This window comes from Oncorhynchus clarkii, chromosome 2, assembly GCF_045791955.1.
Source record: "Oncorhynchus clarkii lewisi isolate Uvic-CL-2024 chromosome 2, UVic_Ocla_1.0, whole genome shotgun sequence".
In the NCBI taxonomy this organism is placed as follows: Eukaryota; Metazoa; Chordata; class Actinopteri; order Salmoniformes; family Salmonidae; genus Oncorhynchus; species Oncorhynchus clarkii.
In genome coordinates this window covers 32,518,772-32,539,231 of record NC_092148.1, presented here as the reverse complement: position 1 = coordinate 32,539,231, position 20,460 = coordinate 32,518,772, and the positions used below count along the sequence as shown (strand labels likewise).

The 20,460-nt window shown below is 46.8% G+C and overlaps 1 protein-coding gene across 1 annotated transcript in view; it reads right to left on the bottom strand.

Annotated features, from left to right (window-relative positions):
* LOC139366926 (zinc finger protein 407-like) overlaps positions 1–19,189 on the bottom strand; it is a 177,541-nt gene extending 158,352 nt beyond the window's left edge. Inside the window, 3 exon segments of the mRNA XM_071104684.1 lie at positions 9,936–10,050; positions 15,555–16,756; positions 16,758–19,189. Coding sequence (XP_070960785.1) covers positions 9,936–10,050; positions 15,555–16,756; positions 16,758–19,117 — 3,677 coding nt within the window. The 5' untranslated portion in view covers positions 19,118–19,189.
* Between the last annotated feature and the right edge of the window lie 1,271 nt (positions 19,190–20,460).

Genomic DNA, 20,460 nt, shown 5'->3' with positions numbered 1-20,460 from the left:
GAGAGACGGAGGGCTTTATATGTCAGGCAGTGTTGCCAGGTTTTATGGCGGAATATTTTTGCTGTCAGAGTTGGATAAGGAATCGCCATAAGGAGAGGAGCAGGGATACGAGCCTCGAGGGCTACGCTGTCTACTGATTGTGTTTACGGTTGACTTTCAATCATTTACTGTAGGTACAGTAGAAATACAATAAATCTACAACTTTAATGAATCAATTAAGTGGGCAATGGAAAGCACTGGGCTAAGATGGTTGTGTCGTCTACCAGCTCTCACAGTCTCAGGTCAAACGTCAAATATCAAAGTTGTTCCAAACGTTGAATTTCAAAGTGTTTAAGGTTAAGTTTAGCCATTTACTTTGAATTTTTAAGGTTAGGCATTAACTCTGAATGGTTAAGGTTGGGTTAAGGTTTGGGATAGGCTTAAACCAAAAATATTTTAAAAAGGCAAAAAAAACTTTCTATTACTGGATTTGAACTTGCAACCGTCGGAATCAGTGGCAAATGCTTATCCCCATCCACCATCCTCATCCACAACCACCTCCACCATCCCCATCCACAACCACCTCCACCATCCCCATCCACAACCGAAACCTACTTGAAGGCAACAGCGCTCACTGTTGCCACTAGTGGCCCGGTTTCCATGTCATCTCCCGACGGCCTCAGATACAAGTCCAATCCTGACTTGTATCGCGGCTGGCCTGGCTGATTGGTTGTTTGAGCAGGCGTGTAATACCATTTCCAATATGAATCCCATGAATCATTATTGAATATTAACACCTTTTACAAAAGAAAATGGTGGATATCGCCAAACAAAACTGAGGATCGGCTGGATTTCTTGAAGGTAAAATGTGACCTAAAGCACATGTGTCAAACTCATTCCGCGGAGGGCCAAGTGTCTGCGGGTTTTCGCTCCTCCCTTGTACTTGACTGATGAATTACGGTCACTGATCAGTAAGGAACTCCCCTCACACACTCACCTAAGCAATACCAGCCGAATCCTAACTTGAGAATAGCATGCATAACTCTGACTTTGGAGTGAAATTCATGCAAGGTCCTCAAGTTAGGACACGTAACCCACTGGGCGAAGACGTCAGTTCAACATCTAGTTTTGATTTATATTTGATGAAGTTGTCAATAACATGAATTCAATGTGAAATCAACATACATTTGATCCAAGTCATTGGATTTAGGTAAAAAAAATATAAAAAAATTCCTTTACATTGATTCAACATCATCACATTACATTTTTTCGTTGAAATGACGTAAAAACAACGATTCAACAAGTTTGTACCCAGTGGGGAACTATTGGATGGCTAGTCAACAACGCAGCAGACCGGCTTACGATAACGACAGACTCACCGAACGTCGGTCTCTCCTCACAGACAACAAACTGACATTATGATTCCTGACAAGACATTCCCCTTCCCCCAGCCAAATAAAAACACTGCAAGTGTACTTCCTGTGAGGGAGGATATGAGTCCTCCCTCACAGGACACACACACACACACACACACACACGTCCACACGTCCCATCCACTCCTCTCTCCTGTCAGGGTAGGGCCACCACAGAGCAGGTATATCAGCTCAATTATGATGATGGCAAAGAGTGATTGCATTTTGCCTCTCACCCATTTTAATAAGTCTGGCCCGTCACAGAGGGAGGGAGAGACGGAGGGAGAGAGGGAGAGAGAGAGAGAAAAGGAGAGAGAATGATGAGAGAGAGAGAGAGAGAGAGAGGGAGAGAGAAAGTGAGAGATAAAGACAGGGAGAAAGTGAGAAGGAGAGAGAGATAGGGAGGGGAGTAAGAGACAGGCGACGGATGGGTGGCTCATCTCTAGCCAGCTAACAGCATCCCAGATGCCAGTCAACCGGATGGTATCAAACATCTCCACAGTGAACACACCATGAAATAATCTATACCTACAGGAAGTCAATTAAAAAGGGCCAGGGGAGATTAAGAGCAGCATGACAAGCGTTCCACAGGGCCACGGGTTCGCCTGGTGGCACCACGTTGTGTGTGTGTATACATGTGTGTGTGCGCATGGTGGGGGGACCAACCTCTCTCCAGCATCGCTGAACCCCCTTTTAAAAGCCCCCTCATGCATATTTAAAAGGCCCTCAGCAGCCGGCAGCTCCGACACAAGTTTGCAAACCATGTGCCTGTTTGTACTGAGAGGGGGGCTCACTCCGGATATCAATTAACTCAAACGCTGTCACTCTGATTGCCCGCTCAATGGAGGGACATCCCATTCCCCTCTACACTTCAAGTTAGCTTTGTGTCAACCCACACAGCGCCAACCATCTCTCACACTTCCGCTCATCCTCCCCTCCTCTATCTCTCCTTCTGCCCTCCCTCCTACCGACTCTCACTCCCTCTATCTTTATCAACCCATATCCTTCTTGCCCTCTTTCCCTTCACTCCTACCGCCCTCTCTCTCTCTCTCTCTCTCTCTCACTTTCACTCCCACTCCCCGTCTCTCCGTCTCTCAAGCAGCGATAACTGAATGCACAAATTACTCTCCCCTCCACCTTTAACTTCCACTAAATCTTTCCCCTTTTCCACTTTGCTGAGCCGGGATATTTTATTCCTCCATCAAATATGCATCCCATTAATTAAGTTAAATTACTCCTGACTGCCAAATATCCACTGCCCCAATGGGTGTCAACACAGAAATGCATGAACGTGAACCTGCAATGACACGGCCGCACACTTAAACATGAGTTACAGCCTTCCTCAGCTTCCATCCGCGGGCATATTACCAGACACTTCAGGAGTGCTGGAATTAAGCACTGTTCTCTCCTTCCTCTCCCGGCTTTTAATAAGTGCACAGTGGATGGCACACACACTTTTGACAAAGAGAGGGTCGGATATTTTAATTATACACGTTTTTCTCTCTGTTCTCTACTCTCACTCTCTCTCTCCCTCCTCTTCATCTTTTAATTGCTGTGGTTAATCACTCATTAACTTCTCCCCCCCCCCCCCCCCCCTATTGGTGCGCAACTCCTAAATCTACCTATGACAGGATTAGCTCGATGGAATCAATCGCTTGGATTTTATCTCTCGAACAAGGGATTTCTTCTTTTTAAACTAGGAGATGTGTTTCTGAGCCACAGCAGAGATTGTTGTTCTCCCTATGCATTAACTGCATGTAAATCTTTGATAGTCGCAATTCAACACGGGTTTCGTTCAACTTACAGACATCCCCATAATACCTAAGGGCATGTGTTATTGTGTGCCATTTGCTATCCCCTTACAAAGAGAGCAATGCAATACTTTCTCTCCCTCTCCTCATCTTCCTCTCTCTCTCCATCTCTCTCGCTCTCCACCCTCTTCATCTTCCTTCCTCTCGCTCTCTTTTCTCACCATTCTCACCCCAGACATCCCTATAGGAGCTGTTTTGTTGTGTATAAAACTACCTTGAGACATCAGGTCCACTCGTTTCTTCTGGTGAGACGGAGGTCCCTGTGTGTCGTGATTGGGAGTGACGTGTGCCAGACAGGCACCAAGCAGGGGGGGGGGGGGGACAAACATATTCACAAGGGCATTGAGCCTTTGGAAACTAGCCAAGCTCTCCCTTTCACTCAGAGTGAAGGCCAGAAGAGAATGCCAATCATGGATTGTCTGGATATTTAAAGGATATCTTGAACTGACTTTTCCAAAAATGTCTATGTGAACCAATAAAGCATGCCATTTCAGGGTGGAGAATTTTGCGCTTAACCACACAACAACAAGGCTGCAATCAGACAACCCCCTTCCATAAATCTTTATCATAATCATAACCCATTACAGCTTTCTACGCAAGTTTTCGTTGCACAACAGGGTACGGTGTAGCAAAGCCAATTGACTCCAACAGACCCATCCATACTCAGCCAGTGACAATGCAGCCTCTTTTGCTGATGTGATGAGCAAACCAGCCCTCCAGAGTGTATGTGCTGAGTTAGCTGCTTTAGCTAAAACACTGATCCAGCCGTTTATGGCGTCCGGCTTTGTTTGATTGTTTTCGTTTGATTAAAAGGGGAATGTTTTGATTATAAAGCCCCTCAGCCACTAAAGAGCCTGACCGTTAACTGTCTGAGGATCTTATTAAGAGGTAGGCCTTAAAGGGTGGATGAGTTCAGAAAGAGAGCGTACGTATGCTAGATACAAAAAAGATGCTCAGTTGGGCCCATTCAGCCAATACAAAAACATACTCACAAATATGAGACCGACACAACACTTTCCCCCTAAAGTTGTCACAAAGTGTCATTTGTAATCTGGTATTGGAAAAGAGGTTTGGGGTCGCATTACTAAGAGTAACATTGCTTCGTTTTGATTAACAGGTCTAGGACGGTCCCAGCTCATTAAATTATGATGGCTCTGATTGAATATCTCCTCAATAGCTGCATGCCTTATACCAGCATATAGGTCAGTGGAATATACTGTCAAATCTAACGCAAACGGACTGTGAAATATGTGCAAACTGTGTTACATATTGCATACGACTATTATAGATACTGTGTGTGTGTGTGTGTGTGTGTGTGTGTGTGTGTGTGTGTGTGTGTGTGTGTGTGTGTGTGTGTGTGTGTGTGTGTGTGTTTCTTCTGCGAAAACATTAATTTTACCAACATGAGCCCAAGGCTACTAAACACATCCAATCTATTATGGGGGTGCTTTATCGTGTTATGGCGGGCTAACGGGCTGTAAACCTGTCCCGGTCATAAAGAGCGATCGCGGCGCACACAAGAAGTCAGAAACATAACCCTGAGCTCTCCAAGCAGACGCACCCCTCCTCGTTATCATCCAAACAGCTCTGTCACATACTTAACCTTTCCAGACCAGCCTTTCTGCATTCTTTTCCAAATGACCTTTTGCGTTACTTATTTCATTTTCCGATAATGCCGCACTAAATAAAGTTAAGCGAATCAAAGCCAAATGTGTTTGTTTTGGTCGATAAGGATCGCGCACGCTAACTGACGTGATAGTGAAGATGGGTACCAAAACAGTAAACATTGATACTTCTTTTAATGTGGATAAACGCCATGTGTGTTTCTGATGGGGTGGGGGGCAATTAGTTGTTTTTCATATACACAGGACAACATGACCTAAAAAGCACACAAAAAATCCCGAGTTGAGTATAGGCGAGGAAAAATGTCTATTCAATCACGATACAAGCTAATTTAGAACTTTATCTAACGGTTGCAAATGAATTATGCAAACATAACATGGCTTGTGGTGTCTGGCTTGTTGGGAGTAAATATTCAATGTTTACATCTGTTATGTGATAATGAATTCAGTATTTTTGCATACCATTTCGCTCCGCTTGCACATGGATGGGTGATCCTTTTCGTTCACACGAACCTATATCATTTACTAAGGCAATGAGCTTTCAAATGTCATCTCCTCACATAAGAACAGAGCTATAGCCTGGGTGTTGTACTTTCAGACACAATCCAAAGCCTAAACAGTGAGAGAGAGAGAGCGCTTCACACCAGAGTAGAAATCCGACGAAGTCGCTAATGCACATGATGATTAAGTGTAACTCAAATACCGACTGTGTTGTTCACCGACCTGACAGGCCGTAATTTCCTGTATTATATTCGCCGGTTTTAATTGCACGCCACCAACACCCCTCTGACACGTTATGAAGCGATGATGTACAATTATTTCGGGGGCGGCGGAGAGATCGGGGGAGTGACGTTGTAATCGCTCTCAGAGGGATCCCTTTCTTCATCTGCAACGACCATTAACGTTAAAATGGGGGAGAGAAAAAGAAACACAGAAAAATAGTCAGAGTTAAAAACCAGATTCTGTTTGAGGATTAAAGAGTATCACGTCAGGGAGGAAGAGGGGTGGGAGTGGTGGTGGAGAACACACAATGGAGGGGCTGAGTTAAGTGACGGCTTTCTCTGGATAAGCAGAGCGCTAAGATGCTCCTCTCCTGTCAAAGCCCCGGCCTCACACACACACACACACGCACACGCGTACACACACACACACGCATACATGCAAACACACTGGTACAGGCCTGGGCATTAAGGCATACTACAGAGGATGAGCCGGGGGAAGAGAGGGGAGGGCGGAACTGAACTGATGGGGCTATTCTGGGACCAGCAGAAGACACACTCACAGACGGGGAGACACAAAAGCCTGACACGAGCCAACCCTATCCTGTTCCATTCAAATCACATGACACCAACATGAAATTATGACTAAATATACTCACTCCGGACTCGGCTACTAAGTCAACGGAGAGGGGGGGGGGGGGGGGGGGGTACTCTCAGATACCGGAAAGACGGACAACTTTTCTGGGAGCTGGAGAGAGAAACCGTTAAAGTTTAAACTAGAGCTAGTAGACGGGTAGTTCCAACTATAGTGGCCGTCTGGCCGATATGATATGATAGAACCAGGATGTTGTTAATACTTCCAACGCCTTGGCCCCCAGATATTAAACCAATGCTTCACAGCGTTTAGACTCCTGATGCATAATTTAACACCTACAAACAGCACTGGCCGTCCACGGCATCTTTGGGGAGGTTGAGGCGAGAGCATTGGGGACATGGGGGGGGGGGGGTGGTGAGGGTAAAGGATGCTGAAATGCTGAATCCAGGGCCTTTTGGGAGGAGAGAACATGATGGAGGAGAGGAAGGGAGTGCTCATTAAATGGCCTAGGCCCACTGTGGACCGACACACACCACACACCACACAGAGAAAAGACAAGAAACAGCCTTGTGTGTAAAATTCTTTTTTTTCCAATTAAATACAGTATGAGGAATCTTGCCGTACTGTATGTGCTAGGGGGGGCAATTTGTGTTTTTCTGCTGTTTTTGCAGGTTGTTTTTATGGCCAGTTTAGGACTACATCAATCAGTTAGGAGATGTCATTGCTGCAAGATTCAGTATTTTAATTCTTAAAAGCCGTTTGGGGGGGGGGTGGTGTTCTGAGCTGACATATGGAATTGTTATAAGATGGTCATGATTTTAGGACCCCTTTATAGTTATCAAAAAAATAGATGTAATTTATTTTGTTGAAAATATTTTATTTGGTCTTTACTACTTATAGCCCATATAAATGCATTATAGGCCATAGAAATACATAACACATTCATAAATAGCAAAAAAGACAGTTAAAAAATACATCAGGGGCCTCCTGAGTGGCGCAGCAGTCTAAGGCACTGCGTCGGAGTGCTTGAGGCATCACTACAGACCCGGGTTCGATCTCGGCTGTGTCGCAACCTGCCGTGACCGGGAGACCCATAAAGCGGTGCACAATTGGCCCAGGATCGCCCGCATTAGGGCAGGGTTTGGCCAGCCAGGATGTCCTTGTCCCATCGCGCTCTAGCGACTCCTTGTGGCGGGCCGGGTGCATGCACGCTGACTTTGGACGCCAGTTGTACGGTGTTTCCTCTGACACTTTGGTGCGGCTGGCTCCCGGGTTAAGCGAGCGCTGTGTCAAGAAGCAGTGTGGCTTGGCAGGTTCATGTTTCGGAGGACGCACGGCTCTCGACCTTTGCCTCTCCCGAGTCCGTACGAGAGTTGCAGCGATGGGACAACACTAACTACCAATTGGATATCACGAAATTTGGGAGAAAAAGGAAAAAAAACGCATATACAATTAAGAAAAATATACCCCCCAAAAAATGTACTTGCTGTAAAAAGCAGAGGATAACAGCTAAGATACATGTCACTCTGAAGGACAAGAAAGACACAACAAAAGAAAAAGGAACAGAAACGGAAGAGCGAGTAACTGTTAGCTAAAAAAAAGGGGGAGAGAGAGAGAGAGGGTGTAAAGGCATGGTGTACACACAACACAGCCTACCTATACGGAACAGCCTTCTCACGTTTGATTGGCAGCTGGGTCAGAGGTGCCTATCTGTCCTGGCCTTGATTTGCATTTGTTAATTAAATGCCACAACAATATGATCTTTAACTATCAACAACTTCCCAGAGTCCTCAGCGGAGACGAGCAGCCCTCCGAGGCTCTCGGCTCAGCTAAAGTGAGGTGGACAGCAGAGGTGCACCGCATCCATTTGGGGGCGTCTCAATCGTTAGCGCACGGTGTCAAAAGCGGGTAATATTCGCAGCCAGGTAGAAAGACCACGAGCGTGTTTGGATCGAGTTAAACAACGCTGCTGCTCCTCCTCAACATTCTAACGAGAGCAGGATGAGCTCACTCTGTGATAGCAATGGGAAGTGAATGAACAGACTACTGGTTAACGTTACATTGGCTTGTCTCACAAAGCAGGGAAGTCGTGTAGAACCATAGAAATAGAACTACTGATGAATGTTCCAGTCAAATTGCCATGGTCTGAGGGGCTTGGTACATTCCAGTAATTGTATCTCTGTGTGTAAAAACCACCACATTTTGCTAAACGTATGAATTTCAATTTTGTAGTTCCAGAAACTTCAGAAACTTAAATTAACACTTCAGCTATTGTAATCAAGATGATAAATCGTAATAATGAGAAACGATTTCATTAGATAAAGAGGGTTTTGTTTCGCAAAATATCACCTCACCCAGTGTGTGCAACAGAATGCCTAATGGCCAGCCTACATTGTAATCTCACTTTCTAGGTCAGCCCAAACCGAAAAAGGGAAATTGCATTAACTGAGACACGAACAACCATTAGCAACAGCTCTGCATTCAGATTAGCCACATATATGTGGGCCTATATTATCTAATCTGGATACTTTAGGAAGAGAGAGTATGTCTACTTTGGCCTTAATGAGGGTGTTTCTGGTCTGTTCTTTGTTTGCTGCTCTTTAGTCAAGAGGAAAGTTGCCCCGGTGATCAGTCAGTAGTGAGCGCACACACACACACACACGGCCGATTTGTCACCAGTGTCTGGCTCAGGCGGGAGATAGCTCCTCCATCCGCATGATTTGTGAAACCAGAAGCTGTATTTAGTAGACTCATTTAAAGGAAGTCAGGCACATTGGAGAACTGTGTTCGTTCTGTCTGTCTGTCTGTCTGTCTGTCTGTCTGTCTGTCTGTGTCTCACACATAGCTAAAGCCTTTTCCCCAAGTGCTATAAATGTGTTAGGGCTTTGACCAAGTGAATATGTGCACACACACACACACATTTGGGCACTTGTGTGTGTGTGTGTGTGTGTGTGTGTGTGTGTGTGTGTGTGTGTGTGTGTGTGAGTGTGTGTGTGTGTGTGTGTGTGCAGGGCTTGTGAAACACGAGGTGCTTAACAACGATCTGTTTTCCCTTCTGTAAAACGTTTGTGAACGGCGGCGACTAAAAAACGTGTTCATTCCACTCGACTGTGGCAGAAGGAAAACGGAGCAGCCAAACTAAACGCGTTCATTCCACTCGACTATGGCAGAAGGAAAACGGAGCGGTCGAACTAAACGGAAGACATATAAACAGTTTTACACGGAAGCATTGAGGGAGACTAAGTAACTACACGTCCTCATCTATGTATCACAGAGGAGCAGAGAGCGTGGTACAAGCTGAAGATCCTGCTATCTAGCACATTTCCAAATGACACAGAAACAGTCCTACATGTCCATGTGAACACAGTAGGATGGTAGGAAGATCAAGCATGGGAATGAAAGCAACTGAACGGAGCTTGGCCTAAATGCAGTACGAAAGAGACGCAAAAGCATTTTACTTTGAGTTTATAGGCCCTGCGCTGTCGCGCTAGAAATGTTGACTATGGTGAGACGTGACAGATTGTATTGAAACATATCACAATAAGAGAAAAAAATAATGATTTGCAGAACAAGAGGATCTTTTTCTTGTGATCCAACCTAAATGGCAAAAATGACTTAAAAACCCAATAAGAAAGTAGCAACGTAAAAGGAAAACAGATGTTTTGTCTTAAGTTCAGATAGTACCTTGCGGTTTCATTCCGTTTCTGACCTTTTTTCTTGGGTTAGGAACTTAATGAACCCAACCCAGGCATCCCCAGTTAAAAAGGTAGTGACTAGTCACTGACTGTGCTACTCACCCACAGATGTGGCACTTGTACTCTCTCATGCCCAGATGTCTCTTCACGTGGTTCCTGGCGTCACCCAGCTGGGCGGTGGCAAAGTTGCAGATTTTGCACTTGAATGGCTTCGATCCTGCAGAACAATAAGTGAAGTCAATTGATCCTACTTTATCTATTGGGGGAAAAAACACACAAATTACTATAAACAGTATAATAAAAAGAAAGTAGTGGTTGTAGATGTAGGGGTGAAGGTAGAGTAGAGCCATAAGGCCAGGGGGGGGGCGACATGGAGGCAAAATCTTTTATAACATTCAAACTGAAAGATCTTTGCACAATTGCAGAGATGGTGAGACTGAACGATGACGTGGTGAATTCTTGTTGTTAGTCAGGTTGTTGAAATTTGGAACATTCTTCACTGCTACTGTGCTATTTTACTGCCCAAGATCGACTGTAAAACAACCAGACACCCTGAGCCCAGGACATACATCAAAACGATGAAATAAGCTAGTTGAGAGAATGCCAAGAGGGTGCCAAGCTGTCATGAAGGCAACGGGTGGCCACTTTGAAGAATGTAAAATATAAAATATTTTTTGGGGTTACTACATGTATGATTCCATGTGTGTTATTTCATAGTTTTCTACATTATTCTACATTGTAGAAAAGAGTCCAAATAAAGAAAAACCCTTGAATGAGTGGGTGTGTCCAAACTTTTGACTGGTACTGTATAAATAAACACAAGCTCCTACAGTGAGTACATGGCTTTTCTCTCCTTCAATCTCCTCCTCTCCATCTTTCCCCGTCGCTCTCTCCATCTCTCTCTTCTCTACTCTTCCTTCTTTTGCTTCTGGATGCGTCAATTGGATACCAAAGGTCAGGCAGAGCACGTAAATCCATTTTGTGTGCACTCACTACCACGTTCCATCATTAAAAGCGCTAATCAGGGAGGTATCCTTCTAATTATTCCCGTTAATGAAATGGGGAGGGTGGGGTGGCAGTGGCGTTTGAGAGAGTGGCACAGTCTCTGCCCGCCATTTGTCATTTAAGAGCAGCAGAGCGAGTGAGGGGGCTGCTATGGATCGTCAGCGCCCATGATGGCCACACCACCCCCTAGGCTAATAGAACACACTGACTGGGGAAGGCCTGTTCAATCAAACAAGCGCTGCAGCATGCCGCGGAATAGAACTGTAGCATTGTAAATATGCCCCAAAATAATAGTCCAATGCTGTTTCAGTTAGACTAGTTAGAACATTTATGCATAAGTCAACTCATGATTGCAACAACAGTGCTATTTTTCCTAATTTAATTGAACCCCAGCCGATATTTCTTTGCGTAGATAGAATATACACAAGATGTGTATGCAACTACAAGTAAGGGCCATTCATATGGATGGTGCCGCATAGACTAGGGCCAGGTCCCATGCAGACAGACTAGGGCCAGGTCCCATGCAGACAGACTAGGGCCAGGTCCCATGCAGACAGACTAGGGCCAGGTCCCATGCAGACAGACTAGGGCCAGGTCCCATGCAGATAGACTAGGGCCAGGTCCCATGCAGACAGACTAGGACCAGGTCCCATGCAGCCCATGCAGATAGACTAGGGCCAGGTCCCATGCAGACAGACTAGGGCCAGGTCCCATGCAGACAGACTAGGGCCAGGTCCCATGCAGACAGACTAGGGCCAGGTCCCATGCAGACAGACTAGGGCCAGGTCCCATGCAGACAGACTAGGACCAGGTCCCATGCAGCCCATGCAGATAGACTAGGGCCAGGTCCCATGCAGACAGACTAGGGCCAGGTCCCATGCAGATAGACTAGGGCCAGGTCCCATGCAGATAGACTAGGGCCAGGTCCCATGCAGACAGACTAGGGCCAGGTCCCATGCAGACAGACTAGGACCAGGTCCCATGCAGCCCATGCAGATAGACTAGGGCCAGGTCCCATGCAGACAGACTAGGGCCAGGTCCCATGCAGACAGACTAGGGCCAGGTCCCATGCAGACAGACTATGGGCCAGGTCCCATGCAGACAGACTATGGGCCAGGTCCCATGCAGACAGACTATGGGCCAGGTCCCATGCAGACAGACTAGGGCCAGGTCCCATGCAGACAGACTAGGGCCAGGTCCCATGCAGACAGACTAGGGCCAGGTCCCATGCAGACGGTCTAAAGCAGCAGTTCTCCAGTATGACACACTAATCTGACTGGAAACCTTCTATAATATACTCGCTATGCAATCCGCTCTCCCAGTGAATATCCCAAGACTCATTGCAATATTTATTTCAGGGGCAGCCGCTGATTTGATTAAGCACTTTGTGTAGATTACTAATTTGTTCATACACGGTTCACTTGCCGCGAGCTGGAAGTACGACACGTTGAATTCTAAGCTGGTAACGAAGATGGAAAGGCACACGCGTGCTAACAAGGCCTGCAAACAGGCGAGGGAGGGGCGTTAACACATGAGCGCCGGTGAATCGGGCCTCTCCCCTTAGCATCGATACACTATGATGCGCTCCCCAAAACAAACACACGCCCAAGCCGAGGTGAAGCGAGTGACAGGCGCAGAGGGAGAGGATCTGGCCAGTATGAGACATGGCAGGAGGAGATGGATGCAGCATCCCTCCCTTCTCACATCTCACCATGTTAATACTCCACCACTCCACTTAAACAGCCTCCATGAAACTGAAATTGACCATCAATGCAGTGTCATGTTAAATTAACATTGCCAACCACATAGGGGCAATGTGGCTCCCTCACATTCCAGATGAGATGGGTAATGACCCGCAATGCTCTCTCTCTCTCTCTCTCTCTCCTCTCCTCTCCTCTCCTCTCCTCTCCTCTCCTCCCTCAAAGCCTTACTTGTTAGCCTCATTTTCAGAATGTTCAAGGGATACTTCAGGATTTTGGCAATGCTAGCAGATACCCATAGACTATCAGTCATTGCATTAACGCTAGTTAGCATTAGCTTGCAAAAACTACCTGTAACTTCCTTCACACTGGACACAGAGACATAAACATGGTATCCCACGAGTTCACCTGACTCTGGGGGAGTAGATAATGGGCATCGTTGCCAAAATCCCGGCAAAATGGCAAACCCGTTTTAAAACATATTTAAAGGGACCGATTTGTTTTCCAGTGTTGAATTTTCAAATCAAATATTGTGGGAACATAATGTCCATGTCTGTCTACCACCCCAGGATAACGTTTTTTTTATCAAGAGAGGCCCGATCAGACATCGTACAGCCAGACCAACACATACAAACCAAGCTCCTGTAACTAGTTTTGTTTACACCTTCAGAAACTCAGTGTGTGTGTGTGTGTGTGTGTGTGTGTGTGTGTGTGTGTGTGTGTGTGTGTGTGTGTGTGTGTGTGTGTGTGTGTGTGTGTGTGTGTGTGTGTGTGTGTGTGTGTTAGAGAGAAAGAGTGTGTGCATATTTGGCAAGTGTGTGTGGTGATTATGTGTGTGTGCCCATTACTTCAACCCACCCCAGGCCTCAGGTCAGACAGCTCTATCAATTGAAAAAGTGACCAATTTAGCTCAAAATGCAAATCCAGTTGCATCCTCATTGGCAAAATGTAAGTGTTTTTTTTTTTTTCAGGGGACAAATTGACAAAAATGCGTGCAGCCTCCCACCATCTCCTGATTTCACTGATTAATCAAGTAAATAAAAATCTTGGTTTAATTAAAACCATCTGGACGTGCTCCCAGTCCAAACACTGGTGGACCCCACAGTCCTGTTCCACAGCACTGGAAGAAGTGTACACGATAAATGACCACATACAAAGAGAGAATAACTCAATGTAATGAGGGAACTTAGCAATAATAATAACTAGCACACAGTGTCAAAATGCTAAGAAATAGGTGCATTCTACAAATAGGCAAAGAAAATTAGCAAAATAAAGGAGATAATTCAATCGAAAAAGCCACCTTAAAAAAAAGAACGACAATACTCAAATCTAGACCTCCAAATGTGCCCTTGACTTTCATAAACACATCTTCTTAAAGTGTCACTGTTTTCATTTGCTTAAGTAACGCTTTTCCCTCAGCTGGACCCAGAGTAATGGTGTTGTTTACATGGCAACATGAAATGCTGGTGTAGGCTCATAAACGGATATTACAGATTCAACAAAACATCACACAAAGGATAAATCATTTGGCCTCATAATCTCTCTCTCATCGATGTCCCCTGTCCTTTCAGACTACTGGACTGTACAACAAACAGAATTTCAATTTCAGTCTTACTGTACCGTATGTGTGAGTATCCCCGTGCCACGTAACCACAAAGTGTGGTTTTGTTGAGCCACAGAGGCATGAGGGGTAATGCCAAAGTAAAAGACAGTTAGTTGCTCCGTTTGTATTGTTTTATTTTTCTGAATTAAATCAATCGTAGGACGTACCCCAGCAAAACAGACCATATGCCAACCTGAACCGGTTCGCAATGGTGAGACGATGGCGACTCTATTAGACGTTGAGAGGTCATCACAAAGAGAAGTAGGCCTAATCATGTCGTCTCAGTGATGGGTGAGGGCACACACTTAGAGAAAGCAGCAGCAGCCCACATGACCAGACTACCATAGTGCATCGTGGCAGCACTCTCATTGACTCCCCCGTCAACTATCTGAGACGGTCCACACATCTTAACCCTCCTCGGCCATTAGTCAGTCACTCCACACACACAGAGAGAGACACAGACACACACACACACACAACCTCAGACACATAATCCACCCAGAACGAGCATAGAGCTCTGCCTGTACTCCAATTAAAGTCCCATTAAAGTTTGGGCTGAAAGGGGGACGGACCGGGGGAAGCAGAGAAGGGCATTTATTGATGGCGCCCTCACTTCTCATTCCTACATTAAGCTGATTTTAAAAGCAATTAATACACATGGTCAAGGAAGAGTAATGGAGCGCCCTCTATTCTTAACCCGCCAGACATACCCCAGTCATAGACCTGACCAGCCGAACCCTGATTTGCATTATAAATGACAAGATAAATCTTAATGGATTGAGGATAATCAGCTCACCATGTAGGCTGACACACACACACACAAGTTACACACACACACACACACAAGGGAAATGAAGGGCTTTGAATACGCCTGCATTGATTATTTTACATTATTAGCCCACCTCTCTTTGGGTCTCCAATGCTTTTAGCCTAAGCTTTAACACATTTACAGAGACTTATTGACTATAATTACAAACGAGTCTTGGTAATGGACACATCAATTATGAGTCGCACATGTCTTTGACCAGGCGGTGCACAGGGAATCCCAATCCGCGGTCCATTAGCATCTCCGGCAGCTCAGTCTTTGCCTTCTCCTTTCCTCCAATGCATGGCTTAAGCTCAAACCACTGCATGAACCATGCCTCCCCTCTGATACCCGGCCTGGCCCTGATACCGCTATATAGGCTCGACTACAGTATCTCAAAACCTGATGTCCAACACATGTAATGATTGACAACGCCGGCCAATTCTAAGTGGTGTATACACTGTATAATAACACCTATGAATATTAGTGATGCAGCTATCAATGACTTTAAAATAACCCATTTAAACTTTTTTTTTTTAAAGTATGTATCACAAAAAAAAACAACAGCAGTGAAGGTTTTCAAATAAATGTTTTGGGAGACAACGTACCTGTGTGTGTGCGGATGTGAGCCAGGAAGGCCATGGAGTTGCTGCTCTTGCACACCTTGCCACAGTGCTTGCACACACTGCCCTGGTTCTCCTCGCGCTCGCGGTTGATCTGCTCCGTGTCCTCCAGGACGTACTTGTTGACCTCGCGCAACAGCTCCTCGTGCTTCTCCTTGATGTGCACGAACAGCTCCTGCTCCGTCTCGAACGGGTCCGTGCACTTCACGCACTTGAAGGTGGCGCCGCCCTCCGGAAGCTCCTCGATGCTGGCCTGCTCGTTGCGCAGGTGGGCGGCGCTGGTCAGGTGCTGGTGCAGGTTGCTCTCCGTGTAGAAGGACTTGCCGCACAGCATGCAGTGGAAGTGCTTCTCCTTGGACGGGTGCTTCATGGAGATGTGCACATTGAGGCCGCTCATGCCGTCCGCCACGAAGCCACAGTCCTCGCAGCGGATGCGGGGGTTGGGAGTTAACCCCTTGGACAGACCTGAAGACCCTACAGGTTTGGTTCTTTTGATCTTCTGAAAACTGCCCGCCCCGGCCAGGCCACTTACAGCCAGGCCAGAGTGGCCCTCAACAGAGTGAGCCATGCGTTCTTCATGCAGAGCCAGCTCGGCTTCAGTCAAGGACTTGAGAGGTATGATGCAAGCGTCGAACGGCAGCGCCCTGGTGAGCTGTTTCTCTGGGGAAGAGATGTCAGGTTTCTCATCAGCCATCTCAACGTCGTCGTCTGAACAGAATAGCTCTGGTTCCACCTCGGGTTCGGCCCCTTCCTTCTGGCCTTCCTCAGGCGGTGTTATGGTGATTTCTGCTGGTGCTTCCTGAGGCTCAATCGTACCTGGAGCTTCGTTGCTGGTTTGTTCCGAGCCACCACCAGACGCCTCACCAGCCACCTGGATCTCCGTGTTTTCCTCAACAACAGTGCCACTAACTTCCACTATTGTAGCTGCATGCTCATTGCTCCAAACGTCAGAAGTCTGTGTGGGGTTAGTGGTAATATGCTCTGTGTCTGTGGGCTGGTCTGTAGCTGTGTCTGTGGGCGGGTCTGTAGCTGTGGGCTGGTCTGTAGCTGTGTCTGTGGGATGGTCTGTAGCTGTGTCTGTGGGCTGGTCTGTGTGCTGGTCTGTAGCTGTGCCTGTAGGTGGGTCTGTAGCTGTGTCTGTGGGCTGGTCTGTAGCTGTGTCTGTGGGTTGTGCTGTATCGATCGGTGATAGGGGGCTGGTCTGTGTCTGTGTTGTTGGGCTGCTCTGTCTCTGTGGGTTGGTCTGTATCTGTGTCTGTGGGTTGTTCTGTATCGATGATAGGGGGCTGGTCTGTGTCTGTGTTGTTGGGCTGCTCTGTCTCTGTGGGTTGGTCTGTATCTGTGTCTGTGGGTTGGTCTGTGTCTATAATGTTAGGCTGGTCTGTAGTTGTGCCTGTGGGCTGGTCTATGTCTGTGTCAGGGGGCACTGAGGGGGAGGGATCCTCAGAGTGAGCATTGTTGTCAGCATCAGGGTCAGCTCTGTTCCCCAGCTCCATGGCCTCCTCCTCCGGCTGTGCCAGGTCTTCCACCACAAAGCTCTCCAGGTTCTCTAGGTAGACCTCACTCTTCTGCTTATGCTTGTCCGTGGCGGCGTGGCGAGACATCTCCCGACGCGTGACCGCGTAGTAGCTGCACGCCAGGCACACAAACTCAAAGTCCCGGGTGTGTCTCCTCTTCACGTGGAGGTCGAGGGAGGGAATCGAATGAGCTACGAAGCTGCAATGGCTGCAGGAGTTGACCAAGTCGTACTTGCTCTTTTTCGGGCTGCTCACTTGTGCTTTGGCGCCGTCTTGTGACAGCTCCCCTGTTTTGTCCGTGGCCCCCTCCTCTCCTTTGGACCCTTCTCTGACTGGACTATTCTGATGTATAGCCTCACCCTCGCTGGCCTGAGAGCCTGACTCCTTACTCACGACCTGCACTGATGTATCCAGGTCCACTTGGCCATCGCTGCTAGCATCCTCCACGCGTTTAAGGTGCTTCTTTGTGACACAGTGTCGGTCCATGTCGCCTTTCGTCACACAGTTGTAAGAACAAAGCCTGCAGGTGAAGCTGTACTGCCGGCTGTGCTTACGACGAATATGCACGTTTAGATTGGTACTATTGGAGGCGAGAAGGCCACAGTATTCACATGTAGTTGCAGCAGGCCCCTTTGGCCTGCCTCTCCTCCTCTTGGGGGGGCTTTTCTCGTCCATGTGCTCTTCCATGTTCTCCAACACGACTTTCGCAGCCTCAACAGCTTCCTCATTAACATCAGGTTGCAGCTCTCCATCGTGTCCGGTGACCCCTACTGCCACGTCATCTGTCAGCATGTCGTCACCGATCGAATCTCTGCTCACCTTCTCAACGCACTCCTCAAAGGAGGACCCTGTGTTTTTCTCCTCAGCTACACGCTGGTGGCTCTCCGAGGACACGTGCGTGTCCATCCACTCGGAGGTAGCGGTGTAGTAGTGGCAGACGTTACAGAGGAAGCGATGCTCGCCATGGTGCTTTAGCCGAGCGTGGCTCTCCAGCAAAGCAGAGTTGCTGACCCTGAATTCGCAACTCTCGCACTGCAGCTGGAACCTGGCACCGAGCGCACGCTTGGACGCCCGGGTCTGAGTCGTCGTGGAGGCAAAGATTTGAGCCTGTTCGGCTGTCTTCTTGTCCGTGGGTGACGCGAGGCCAGAGGATTCCCTGCTTTCCGCGACTCGTTTGTTGTGCTTGTTACTAAGGCAGTGCTTTTCGTAGTCGCACTTTGCCACACAGGCGTACAAGCAGAATTCACAGAAGTAATTCATCTCTTTGGTGTGGCGTCTCTTGATGTGTGTATCTAGGCTTGGCTTGTCCCTAAACTCGTGACCACAGTAGCTGCAAGCATGTATAGTCTTGGGCTTGGGGCCCCGTTTACCTACTATCTTCTTACCGGGGGTCTTTTCTTGCTCCTCTTCTGCAGCTATTGGAGTCACCTTCATATCAAAAGTATCTCTCCCTGTCCCTTGTTTCTCAGCAATTTCGTCTTGGGCTATTATTGTAGTCCCCTCCCCCTCAGAACCCCCTGGCTCTGTGCCCTGGCTCTGACTCTCTGTGGCATCCTGCTGTCTCTCACTGCTGCTCACTTTCTCCTCAGTGTCTCCACCTGTCTTGTAATTCGAAGTCGGTGCTGTTGCTCCGGTTGTGGAGCCATCTATTTCAACAAGTACCTCAGCTGAGCTCACAGCCCTGGTCTTTCCTCGACCGGTGTGCTTCCTCTTGGAGTGAATCTTCAAGGCAGTTGGAGTTTTGGCCACAAAGCCACAGATGGGACAGGCACAGCCGTAACCTGTCTCCGGGGTAATGTTCACCTCAACCCGAGGGGTCTGGTCTGACTCCTTCCCATCAGCCACCTTACCGCCGGTGTCCTCCTCAATCTCTCCTGTGCTGTCAGCTGTGACATCATCAGGCCTGGGCCTCTTTGCTAGGGGAGGAATTCCTCCACTTTCCATTTCCTCTGTGGAGACACGTCCTGTGTCCCCATGATGAGGCACCGTGTCCTCATTAATCTCCTTCCCTGACCTTAATTCTCTGTCCATGTTAGACAACTCCTGATGCCTTTACATGAGAAGAGGAAATTGGACTCTGTTCCAGCAATCAATTAAGTTATGATCCTGTTCCTGTAAAGTAAAATTTAAGATGGGCAATCCTCATATAATTGACTGTGAAATTAGCTGAACAAAATAAATATAACATAACAATACTGTGTTTCATATAACAAAATGTTGTTTCAAATTGTATAGCTGGAGTAGGTTACTCAGAGATCATTCTGCGTGTTCAAAAACGAAGTCGGCCAAATGTAGGTATCGGTCGCCATCTAGTGATTTTAGAATGAAACTTCAATGATAAGGTGGTTGACGTTGCATGCATATGATGTTACATTTGATAAAAAAATAATACTTTTTTTTTTAAACAGGGAAAGGCAGTGAGTGGTCAGTAGCATAAATTGAAGTAGGTTACAATTAATTAGGCATAGATTCTATTTACCTCTCCCCTTTAAATATATTTAACTTCAGACACCTAATTTATAAACATTATACAATAGACTTAGTACAGCTGATGGTTGACACAGATGAGTCTCCTAAGAAGAACTTAGCCGGCTTAGATATTTCACTCTCCCTTCTTGTGACCTGTCTACTGTAGTCTACATTTAGGCACCATCTGTCTGGATGGGGTGCCAATCGCTAGTGAGAATTTTGGTCAAAATCTCATTGCTATGCAATATCTTTTTCAACCTGATGCCAAAAATATAATCCCCACCGTGACATTACATGAACTCATTTTGTTCCCCATCAAATTTTATGACTACTCTCCTCAAACATTTAGATAATACATCAAATGAATTATATGCGTGGTCAAGTTTGCTTTAAAAGCAGGCAATCATTAAAAATAAATGTTCATCTAAATGAACTAAACCTCACCTGAACCTCTTCCCACCTGCTCCATTAGCCAGTCTAGCCACCCTCTCACATGCCTTGCCAGGACATGTCTTCAAAGTATTGATTTATTTCAAGATAGTGTCCAAATTGATGAGAGATTACACGGTAATAACAAAAATATAAACGCAACATGCAACAATTTCAAAGATTTTGTTGAGTTACAGTTCATATAAGGAAATTAGGCCCTACTCTATGGATATCACATGACTGGGCAGGGGGCCTGCCATGGTTGGGCATAGGCCCACCCACTTGGGAGCCAGGCCCAGCAAATCAGAATTCGTTTTTCCCCACAAAAGAGCTATATTACAGACATAAATACTCCTCTGCACCGGCCCCTCCCACAGGTGAAGAAGCCGGATGTGGAGGTCCTGGGTGGTTACACCTGGTCTGCGATTGTGAAGCCGGTTGGACACGCTACCAAATTCTCTAAAACTACATTGGAG